This window comes from Arachis ipaensis, chromosome B05 (assembly GCF_000816755.2).
Source record: "Arachis ipaensis cultivar K30076 chromosome B05, Araip1.1, whole genome shotgun sequence".
Classification (NCBI taxonomy): Eukaryota; Viridiplantae; Streptophyta; class Magnoliopsida; order Fabales; family Fabaceae; genus Arachis; species Arachis ipaensis.
In genome coordinates, this window is record NC_029789.2 from 20,095,739 (window position 1) to 20,106,965 (window position 11,227).

The window sequence follows — 11,227 nt, forward strand, 5'->3', positions numbered from 1 at the left end:
AATATTATAATAATCTTTTTTTTTAATATTATAATAGTTTAATATGAGTAATATTAATCTAAAAATATAATGAGCTTAAAATGGCCCAAATTAAAATAATAATCTTGGTCCAAACGTAAATAAAAAAAACAAAAAATAAATATAAATGTTAACTTTTGTTTAACTCTTTAAAAAGAATTTTAATACTCCAAAACTTCAAGGAGCATTGAATCAGGCGCTATCTAATACCGTAGCATTCCCCTCAAGTAGAAAGTTAATAAGTGTACAGATACCAAGTCCACACATTTAAGTCATTCTTTAAAAAGAACATTCATGATTTTATGCATATAATATTCAAAGCCATAATCCACAAGTTATAAATCCTAAACATAAGCTAAGTGCTATACAATTCTAAGCTTAAATCCTAAAAATAAGCTAAGTGCTATACAATTCTAAGCTTACTAATGTTAAATCCGACACTATTACATAATTGACTTTTACTAACATTTAAAAAATGTTACTAAATTATATTAAAATGTTACCTATATATATTAATAATATTTTAACAAATATTAAATATACCTTATGTTACTAAAAATTTTTATTAACATTTTTTTAAAAATTTAATAACATTTAATAAAAATATTACAATAGATCTTCTATAGTAATATTATGAGAAATGTTACAATAGATTTTTTTTAATAACACTTAAAGAAATATTACAATAAATAAATTTTGTAACACTTAAAAAAATGTTACCATAGATATTTTTTGTAACACTCAAAAAATGTTACAATAGATATTTTATATAACACTTAGAAAAATGTTACCATAGATATTTTTTGTAACACTTAAAAAATGTTACAAAAGATCTTTAGTAACATTTTTTAGTTATATTATACTATTTATTTTATATTATACATAATATAACTATACTAAAATTAATTACTACAGCATGAAATATTTCATTAAATTCACAAAATGAAAGTTTTATAGCCTCTTTCATTAATCAATAATCATTGTACAAATTTGCTTCGTGATGCAAATAAAATGGAAAAAGAAAAAATACTTATAGCACTTAAACTCTATAAACATTCCATATAAAAAAAAAGAAAAAGAAAAAGTGATACTATGTACATAAAAAACTTAATCCTTATACTAATCCTAGAAAAAGGTATTTATCTGCTTGACTAGCTTATCGCTGCGACGACTTATTACCATTCCCTTAAACCTGTCAATCAAGTTCATCTGATGCACATCAAACAAAAAAGCAATAAGAACTCATATAGTGGGCAGAAATAAAACCTGAAGAAAAATAATCATGGAATCACCTCTGCAGGTGGTCTGGAATCCCAAGTAAAGTTTTCACTTTCCAACCATTCACCTCTGATAAAATAAAAATAAAAAATAAAATTGGTTATTAACATGATCTTCCTGACCTATCTGATAGCTATCTACAAGCTACAACAAGAAATTTATTTTCGTTAGTTGCCTAGGCAGTGTAATCAGAACCATTAATCATTTCTAATATTTAGATCTTTTTGAACAGTTGAGAAAAAGTAATATATTGCCCTTTTTCTAATTCTTACATAGTTTTTCATCAGTTGTTGCATTCTACTATTTTTTGTCCCCATTCTTGCTTATTACCCGTCTAACCTAACAGCTACAGATCCTATACAAGCAGGACGAATATTTGAGAGTTAATATCTCAATGCAGCTGGCAAATAAGTAGGTCTTGGACATACTAAAAAACCATAGTCAAACAGTAACACTTTAAAATTACAAGCACAGCATAGTTAAACTTTTTGTAAGAATGTGCTATATATATTGAAGGAAACAGTTCATCACAGAAAACAGGAGAAAAGTTTCAGGCTTTTCAACTTTTAATCAGCATAGCAATGAAGAATCTCATTGATTTATCCTAATATTCTTACCTTATCCAAACAGTTCCCCATATAATTGTTCAAAAGCCACAAATTCTGAAGTTTGAGAGGAAATACCACCAATTTCTGCAGAACAAATTTCTGCAAGGCCATAAAAATAAAAAGGAATTAAGAGAGGTACAGAGAACAATAGCCAACTCAAATGAATGTAACATTCTATTGGTTGGCTTCGAATCGGTGAGTTACCCCAAGGCCATAGTGAAAGCAAAATTCAAGCAACATAAGAAAATAAATTAGCAGTCTATAAGTGTTCACTTAAAAAGAATATCAGGAATTAGCACACATCTGAAGAAGGATACATTAAAAACACAGGTGCAAGAAACAGAAAACTTATATTATTGGATGACTAAGCAGGAGCAAAAATCAAGTGAAGGAATGGAGCTAAACCAAAATAAATATAAAAACAATGTGCACAAGGGATTCCCCATCATCCATGGACTAGTGGCAGCTGGGGTTTCATAAACAGTACAAATCATTGTTGTCAGAATGATACAAGAAATGGAAATGGAACCTTTCTTATTACTCAAACAGTCACACATGTCTAGCTTCCAAATATATATACTAGCAAATAAACTCCTATGTTTGTTTCTTTGATCAATGACAATAAAGAAGGAGATAGAAAACTACAAGAAAGGTAACATAAGACAAACTAGTAGTGAAATGACAATTATAAAAATTTTCTGACACTTTTGACCCCAATGGGGCTGCTGCTGCTAATTTAGATGATGAACAAATGGATAATATACACTTACTAAACTTGAAAGTGTTAAGAGAAGGTTCACCTTCATCATTATTTCCAAGTCTCTCAGAGCTTTGTTGGTTAGATCTCTCTTATTGTGAATCCCTCACATCCCTTCCAATTAACCTTTTTAAGCTGAAATGGCTAAGAAAACTATATCTTCGTGGCTGCTCAAATCTCGAGAAGCTCCCTGAGATAGAAGAGGATATGGAAAATTTAATGGTGCTCATCTTAGATGAATCAGGAGTACAAGAATTACCTTCAACAATGCAAAATTTGGTAGGTCTTGAGGAGTTGAGCTTGCATGGTTGCAGAAGCCTTGTGTTCATTGATACCTTGATGGCTTATAGAAGTTACCATATAATTCTGACCATTTCTTTAGGCTGTTATATACATGCTTCGCCCCAATCAGAAAGCTGATCATAAAACATGCTGGACTAGATAAGTACAAAAGGGGCAGTAACATAAATGATGGTTTAAGAGTTCAAATAGTTTACAAATTATTACATGGAAGCAAATGATTTTGCAATGCTTTTATAAATTCTTTTTCTTAGCTTTAGCCCTTCAATATTTTAGAAGAGGAAAGAAAAAGGAAAGGGTAAACCCACCTGTAACTAGGGAAGCTCATCCCAAGAACACAAGCAATGTCGAGGTCTGATGCTCGAATAACCATTCCTTCATCTAAAACACAGCCTGCCTCGTTCACTATTGGAAAGAGAATCATCTCTAAAATCTCTTGGTCAGTAATAGATATAGGCTGCAAAAGGAATAAATGCTACCGGCTTCACTACACAAGCTAGTGCCGACGAGCAAATTCAAGAAGATATAGATTCAATCTAGTGAGAGAGGAAGCTTATGATCAAACAATCACTTGCAATACAGAATTTTCGAAAGAAAAGCACCTTTCCACCAGGCATAATATTGGCAAGTCTTCTCAACTCTTCAACAATTGGTAGTATTGAAAGATCGAGTTTTGGCTTGCTACCCTTTTCATAAATGTAGTATCCTTTCCCATTGTTTTTGCCTGAAAGGACACAAGTGATCAAGGAAAGAATGTGTTATGTAAACTCCATAGCTAGCGAAGTCCGAAAGCCTGAAGGTGAAGGAAAGATTAACTCCATCAAACAGACCACAGAATTTACACGGTGGCACACATACTAACAAAACAAAACCATGTAAATTTTATCTAAGCAATCCTTTGTGTTCTAAGCAATCCTCCCAATGGCAGCATCAACAAAACTAGGACTAATCTTCACTGTTTCAAATAAAGTCAACACAAGTGTACACACACACACATCATTTCGTCAATAAGATCCAGATTCAAGAAATTCAATTAGTACCAAAAAATAAAAATAAAAATAAAAAGATAAAAAGAGGTGATTTCTCTTACATGAATTATAATTTGGGTTTGATCTGACTTCATTTTTCTCATGGAAAAGACTTTTATTATCAAAAATGCATATTTAGAAAAGAGAGGTGCTAGTAGTATGTTTCTGGCAAATTTAAAGCAGATTTAAAATAAAGCAACAAGGTACAGCTTCAAACACACAATTACAATCTTAAAAACAGCCCAAAGAACTGTCATTGGTTCCTGAGTTGTGAGCATTAATCTCCGTTTGTACAGAGTGTAATTTGAGCAAAAATCTAGAATAGGTAGATTGTAGAAGTCCCTCAATCCACAATTCCACATGCAACAATGCCTACAATGACATAATCTAGTGAATAACCCCATACTCAAATAAGACAGTGTCGAATGTATAATTGGATGGAAGAAACTAATGGAATATATCAAATTCAAATAGGAATGTTGAATGTGAGAACACTAAGAATAGTAATAAAAAATTAATAGAATGCTTCAACTGGGCAACAAGCAATACTTCTCAAATTTCCAAATATAATGACACAAGAAAAGGATTGGTAGGCGTGATGAATAAGTTACCTTCCAAAAGGGGATTTGATAAAAAGTAGACATTTTATTTCAAAAATCAAAAAGGGCAAGGAAATGAAAAACTTTCAATTTGAACTGAATACTAACTAGTGACTATACTCTCACTAAGGCAACTCTTAAACAGAAGGGTTTCAAATTTTTCATAAGTCATGAAATCCAATTCTAGATTTGTTAATGGTTATTAAGCTTTACATTCTCATATATAAGTTACAACATCTTTCACTAGAGACACAACTTGAGTTGAGACTAAAGAGTTATAAATTGGCAGTAATTTATTAAGACATACTTTATCAAACCAGAAAGAATTGTATGTTAGTCTAAATTGTTGATAGCAAAAAAATTGTGGAGGAAAAAGGATTTTCAGTCTCAATACTGTTTCAAATAAAGTCAACACAAGTGTACACACACACATCATTTCGTCAATAAGATCCAGATACAAGAAATTCAATTAGTACCAAAAAATAAAAATAAAAAAAATCTCATATGCTTTACATTAACATAGAACGGCTATTTTGAGATTCATTCAAGCCAACAATCAATCTGCATGTGAGACCATAGGATTTGGTGGATTTCCTTGTTGGTAGGCATTAATAATGAGAATAATGTGATTCTCTACTTTCAGATAAAAAAAAAAAGAAAAAAAGCAAGTGCATAAAGACTATAAGCAATCACTATAACAATTAAACTTCACTTCATTTCTATAGACTAATCAAATAACTAATGCCTAATTATTCAATTATCATGAATGAATGTTCTTCTGCATTCTCCTAGTATCCTATTTTTAAGAAGTTGCTTTACAATTCAACTCTGAATCTAATATTTTTATGCAGAGAAGAAAAAAAGAAGGAATGACAAGAGATATTAGTGATCAAAGCAGTTCTAGCCCTGCTTTAACACCTTCAATCATAGAATAATTCAAATGCCAAAACATATATAATACTAATAATGAATGAAAATAGAACTAGATATGTGAAAATACATGAATTCGGTATGAAAAAAGAACCAAATACATAAAAGCAATCGAAAAGACGAAATGTGCTAACACTTCATAATATCCTCATAAGTCTCAATGAAAGCAATACATATATGCTATGATTCAGACATTATATCAAACATGTATTGGGCAGCTACATCTAACCAACCTATGCTGCACCAAATCGAAATGTATAGAGCAAAACATAGCAAAAAACATTTAATTAATTAAAATATGACTGAGATAAGAATGCTAAACATTACGTACATTTAATTAATTATTATTACCATTGGCATATGAGAAGGAGACAGAGCAAGATTGAGAGATTCAGAGCACTGAGAGTGAAAGTGAGAGTGAGAACATGCAATGCTTACGGAGAGATCTTCTGGCGTGGAGAACTGGTGGCAACCGGTGGGCTTGCTCTTGAATTTTCCCCTTTTCATCGCATTTCCGATTCAATCACTCACGCACACTACGATCAGATTAGAATAATGCAACTCTTCTTCTGCACGTAATTTTTTGGAACAAAATTAAAAAGAAATCGGAACAAACATGAAACGAAAATGAAATAATCAGAATTGAGAATAATCAAACCCTAGAATTAGATTGAGATTGAGAAAGGTTTCAAGGAGAACAAATCACGATACAGAGAAAGAGGAAGAGGAAGAGATTGTGATGGAGAATGGTTTTTTTATTCTTGATTTCAAAGGAAACAATGATTGTGAGCACCGATTGAAAGCATGAGCGAGAAAACATGCAACGGTTCGCGAGAGGGTTTCTGGGAGAGTATGAATCCTAGTGTGTTTAGGAATAGGAATTGGTAACAGTTCTTTAAATTTTTTAAGAAAATTAAATATATTTACTAACGTTTTATGGTAAATGTTATCTAAAATATATTTTATCTATAATGCTAACATTTTAACAAATGTTAAGAGACAAATGTTACTAAATATATAAAATGTAGTAGTGAGAATAATAGTGATCAGAAAAAAAAAATCCTCATGTGAAACCAACAATGATCAATCCTCTTTCTCTTCATTGCTCGTCACCTTGACTTGTGCGCGGATGAGGGATTATGCCACACCTATTCGGAATCCCGAAATGCGTGCAGAGATGATCAATAGCATCTTGTTGCCTTGCAAGACTTGCTTCAATACTTTGTAATCTTCCTTCCATATAAATCCTCATGGTTTGAAGTTCCCCCAAAATGTTCTTCATGGTGTATGTTCGTGGCAGTTGAGCTTGGCTATCCTTCTTTGTCTTGTCACCCGGCCAATTCAGTGAGTGTTTCTGCTCCACAAATGCAGTGCTAAAATCCCTGTAAAACAAACATATACAGATCAGATGATCGGGTAGGTTGGCCATCGTGAATAATTTTATCAAAGTCCCCTCCCTTTTTTTCCCCCTCTAACCCTCTTTCTAAATAGTGATTGTTTTTGTAATATATAACTGATTTATCTTTTGAACTATAAGTATTAAACACTCTCACAATATTAGCAAAATATTCTCTAAGCCTGCTCTCAAAACGCCTCTATCATTTCACACCACCTTATTCTATCCCACAAAAACCAAAATATATCACTATATTAAGACTTTGAAACTATTTTGTTATCCAAAAGAGAACTAGGAACTCAATGCCCCAATCTCGCTCCTATTCACATAACCTGAATTCTGATCCCCGAATCCACCCAACCCACAAAAGCGACCTAATTTCCAACTGGAACCTTCATGCTTCAATTACTATTCTATAGAATACAATTTGAGTGAGAGAAAGCAAGTTTACTTGGGTGTTACAATAAAGGCACTGTGCAGACAATCAGGATCCTTGGGATTGGCGAGGTGCCTGGTGTAGACTTGATTCACAGAAACATCAACAACAGATAGGAATCTTTGGTCCTCTTGTGTCCAGGCTAGGGTAAATACCAATATCCAAAGGAGAGGTTCTAGACCAGCATGACGCCTTAATTGTGTGCTCCCAATGATGAGAGCACATACCATGCCATTGCCAAGGTCAACACATTTCATGCTTGGGGAATACCACCAAACTTTGGACTGTTGGACTTGGATCTCATTAGAACACTCGTCAAGCGATTGACAGCAACGGACAAGGTTAGTTTGCTTATCAAGCAGCAGAGCATATAGTTTGATGTTAAAATATTCCCCTGCTCTAATGTTTTCCCCCCTAAATGTAAGTGCCACACTGCAATTATTGCCTACATCTGGAACTGAGACAGTACTCATTGAATCAAAACCAAATGAGCTTAACTGGAAGTAGGTGTCCTTGTCCTCCACTTTCTCCCAGACGTCACTTTGGGGGTCATAGACAACTATTTCTTCTTTTCCAGGTTGATATGCAAGCAGGAAAAGCTTGTCATCAGAAGCGAACCATTGACACCAAGGAGATTTAAGAACACCAGCGCGCCTGAGTGTTGGATCAACAGGAGAAAGTGGGGGAGCGGGCAAGGAACCCCATGTCCCGGATTTAAGAACCCAAAAACCTACACTGGGCACGCGTGCAAACAAGTAAATGTTGCCTCTAATATTTGCAACGAAATAAGGATCGGAATGAGGTCTCGGTGGTGGAGGCATGAAGTCAGGCTCTGATATCCGCAGCTTGCTGTTGTGGCAGTGGAGTTCCCAGGATTCACCACGGCCCAGTAAGAAAGGTTTGTTAGAATGATGGAAAGCGCGCATGTGTTGCATTCCAAAATTTGATTGGGCACAAATGGACGCAGGAAGAACAGGGGGGGAATGCGAGTTATCGATCTCGTTCTTCCCTAATCGAAGCAATTCTGCAACAGAGAAAGCAAATGCATCTTTTTCCGAAACTGCGTATAATAATGACTCCATCTCCAACCGATACAAGAGACGATTGATGGCTATGGCTGACTGTTTCGCAATCGGACGTAAGGTTAGGTTTCAGAATCTCTCTTCAAATTCCTAAAAAAACGAATGCCGTTTCAGAATTTCTAGCATGCGAGAACCGAACCGATTATTGAACCGGTCGAGTGACTGCGAGGAGGAGAAGCAGAAACAACGAGGAGGAGACGTATGGCGAGGAGGGGAGAAGCGGCGACGACCCACAGCGAAGCAACGACAGAGAGAGATCGAACAGAGAGGGCGACAGAAAGAGAGAAGGAAGAGAAGGGCTCGGCGATTTGGGCTCTGAAGTGGGATGGTGGGTGGTGGCTGCTCTTCTCGCCTCTGAGTGAGAGGGATAGAGAAAGGAGTGGGGTGGGTACTGGGTACTGCTGGCAATGGATTTGACTCATCTAAAGTTGTTCATTTACTTTAAAGAAAAAAAAGTAACATAATCTAAATACTTAATAATATAAATAGTTCTGATTTTCTGAGATAAATAAATGTATTAAATGTAGACTGTTTAATAGAATTTGTTAAAAATATTGCAATAACTTTTAAGATTGTGTAATTTTTTCTTTTTATTTATCTTCTTTATCTTTTATTTAGTTTTTTCTTTCTTTTTTTCAACAAAAAAAATATTTTCATTCTATCATTTAGTTATTATATTTTCTTTAACCATTCCCACATTTAAATTTAAATTATAACATTAGACATGAAACAAGCGTCATAAACACATAAAAATATAAATTAATTAATTTAATGTATATCAATATCAATTTATTAGAGATCTATTAAACCAACATCATATCATTAATTACTCTAAACATTCCTTAATTTGTTACATTCTTATTTCAAGTATAAACAAAAAATATTGAGTACATTTATATAAAAAAGATTGAGTACATTTATATGAGTATTTTTTTATATTAAAATAAAAAATAAAAAAATATTTCTTGATCCATTTTAAATTAATTTATTTTATACTTTTTATCAGATTTTTCAAAAAATTGTTCAAGATTTAAAAAAGATGAAAAATTATTAGTGATCACTGTTAATCTTTTTCATGACAAAACTTTAAATGAAAGTTACAGAAGACAAAAATAAAAAAGAAAAAGATAACCAAAACAACATCAATATCATGGAAGAACATGATAATAAAACATAAAAAGAAAAGTAAATGTTGTGAAATAATAGAATTGAAATTTTTTTTTTTTTTTGAAGAAAAAGAAAGAAAAAACTAAATAAAAGAGAGAGAAGATAAATAAAAAGAACAAATTACGCAGTCTTGGAAGTTGCTGCAGTTGTCGCACGATTTTCAACTAATTCTATTAAAGAGTCTACATTTAATGTATTTATTTATCTAAGAGAATCAAAAGCATTTATATTATTAAGGGTTTAGATTGCGTTACTTTTTCCTCTAAAGTAAATGAACAACTTCAGATGAGACAAATCCGCTGGCAATATATACGGGGTATTTAACCCGGACTAATTCGTTCGGATTTTCTATATACGGATTTAAGGTATATTCTATCATATTTTATCTGCATTTCTAATATATATATAAGTTATGTATGTAGTGAAAAAAGTGAGCGTTGAATTCACAATTTTTCTTTTATAAAAATTTGAAATAACCACTAAATTAATTGATGGTCATATTATTTATAATTTTATGTTGGATTTTTTAAGATTTTATTGTTTTTAATTTTAATTTAAACTTAGTTTTTTATTTTCTATTTTATTAATATGTATAAAATTTGTAATGGTTGAATTTTATATTTACTTAAAAATATTTTATTTTTCTACAGATACAGTCGGATAGAATAGGGTTTAGAATATTAGGATGCGACAGAATTAGGATTGAGAGATTTTCAACCCACAAGTAAAGTAGGATAAAATTTTAAAAGAATTTTCAACCTGTGAATAAGATTAAGGTAGAGTCCAAACCCTACCCTACCCTATCCTACCCATTGCCAATTTTAACTTGTGAAAGAGTGAATTATACTTTTAAAAAATCGAATCGGTTTAGTTGATTTATCAGTTAATTGTCGATTCGACTAATTTTTTAATTAATTTTTTGTAGAATAATTTTGTAAGTTAATCGGATCAATAAAAAAATCAATTTTCGATTAATCCAGTTAAACAGATTAATTCAATCCGATTTTTAAAACCTTGGTTCTTAGCATAACAAATTAAAAAAAAATAAACAGAATTTGAAAGCTTTCTGACCGAAACAAATATGAAAAAAGTTTTGTTTCTCAAGATACGCATGACAGAAAAGCATTACAAAAATCTGATGTAACTAGCTATCAACTATACTATAGTTCATCCTTTATTCAATTATTATTTATTATAATTATTATTTTTCTTTAGATATTATGTTTTAAATATTTTTTCATGTATTTAAAATTTAAAATTAGATTTAACAAAATAAAAATAACAAATCAAAATTAAACTCTAACTAAATTAAAATTAAAATAATACTATTAAAATCAATATTTTTGTTTTTAAGACTGATATATATCATTTTTTAGTTCTAATTAACAAGAGTAATGAACACAAGCCAATGCCAATGAGTTATAGCTCAAATGGCATAGTCTTTCCATACTTAATTAAAAGGTTGTGGGTTCGAGTCTCTTATCTTTGGTAAAAAAAAATGAACACAAACCAATGAGTTATAACTCAAACTCCATACTCAATTAAGAGGTTGCGGGTTCGAGTCTCTTATCTTTGATAAAAAAAAAAATTAATGAACACAATTATTTTTGGATGAATTTCAGATGTAT

The 11,227-nt window shown here is 31.8% G+C and overlaps 1 protein-coding gene across 15 annotated transcripts; it reads right to left on the reverse strand.

Annotated features, from left to right (window-relative positions):
- LOC107643272 lies at window positions 956-8,627 on the reverse strand. 15 transcript variants are annotated; one of them, XM_021123306.1, is made up of 10 exons: window positions 7,366-8,627; window positions 6,632-6,900; window positions 5,957-6,087; window positions 3,564-3,685; window positions 3,270-3,457; window positions 2,921-3,077; window positions 2,705-2,851; window positions 1,914-2,003; window positions 1,311-1,365; window positions 956-1,227 (listed from the first exon to the last, which is right to left on the reverse strand). In XM_021123306.1, exons 1-3 carry the CDS (start codon window positions 8,430-8,432, stop codon window positions 6,038-6,040), a joined length of 1,386 nt encoding a protein of 461 aa, XP_020978965.1. In that variant the 5' UTR covers window positions 8,433-8,627; the 3' UTR covers window positions 956-1,227; window positions 1,311-1,365; window positions 1,914-2,003; window positions 2,705-2,851; window positions 2,921-3,077; window positions 3,270-3,457; window positions 3,564-3,685; window positions 5,957-6,037. The 15 variants fall into 15 exon arrangements, 14 of the variants coding, with proteins under 14 accessions (XP_020978965.1, XP_016202349.1, XP_016202353.1 ...); XM_016346863.2 differs by having other exon boundaries at window positions 3,270-3,418; window positions 5,870-6,087; XM_016346867.2 differs by having other exon boundaries at window positions 5,870-6,087.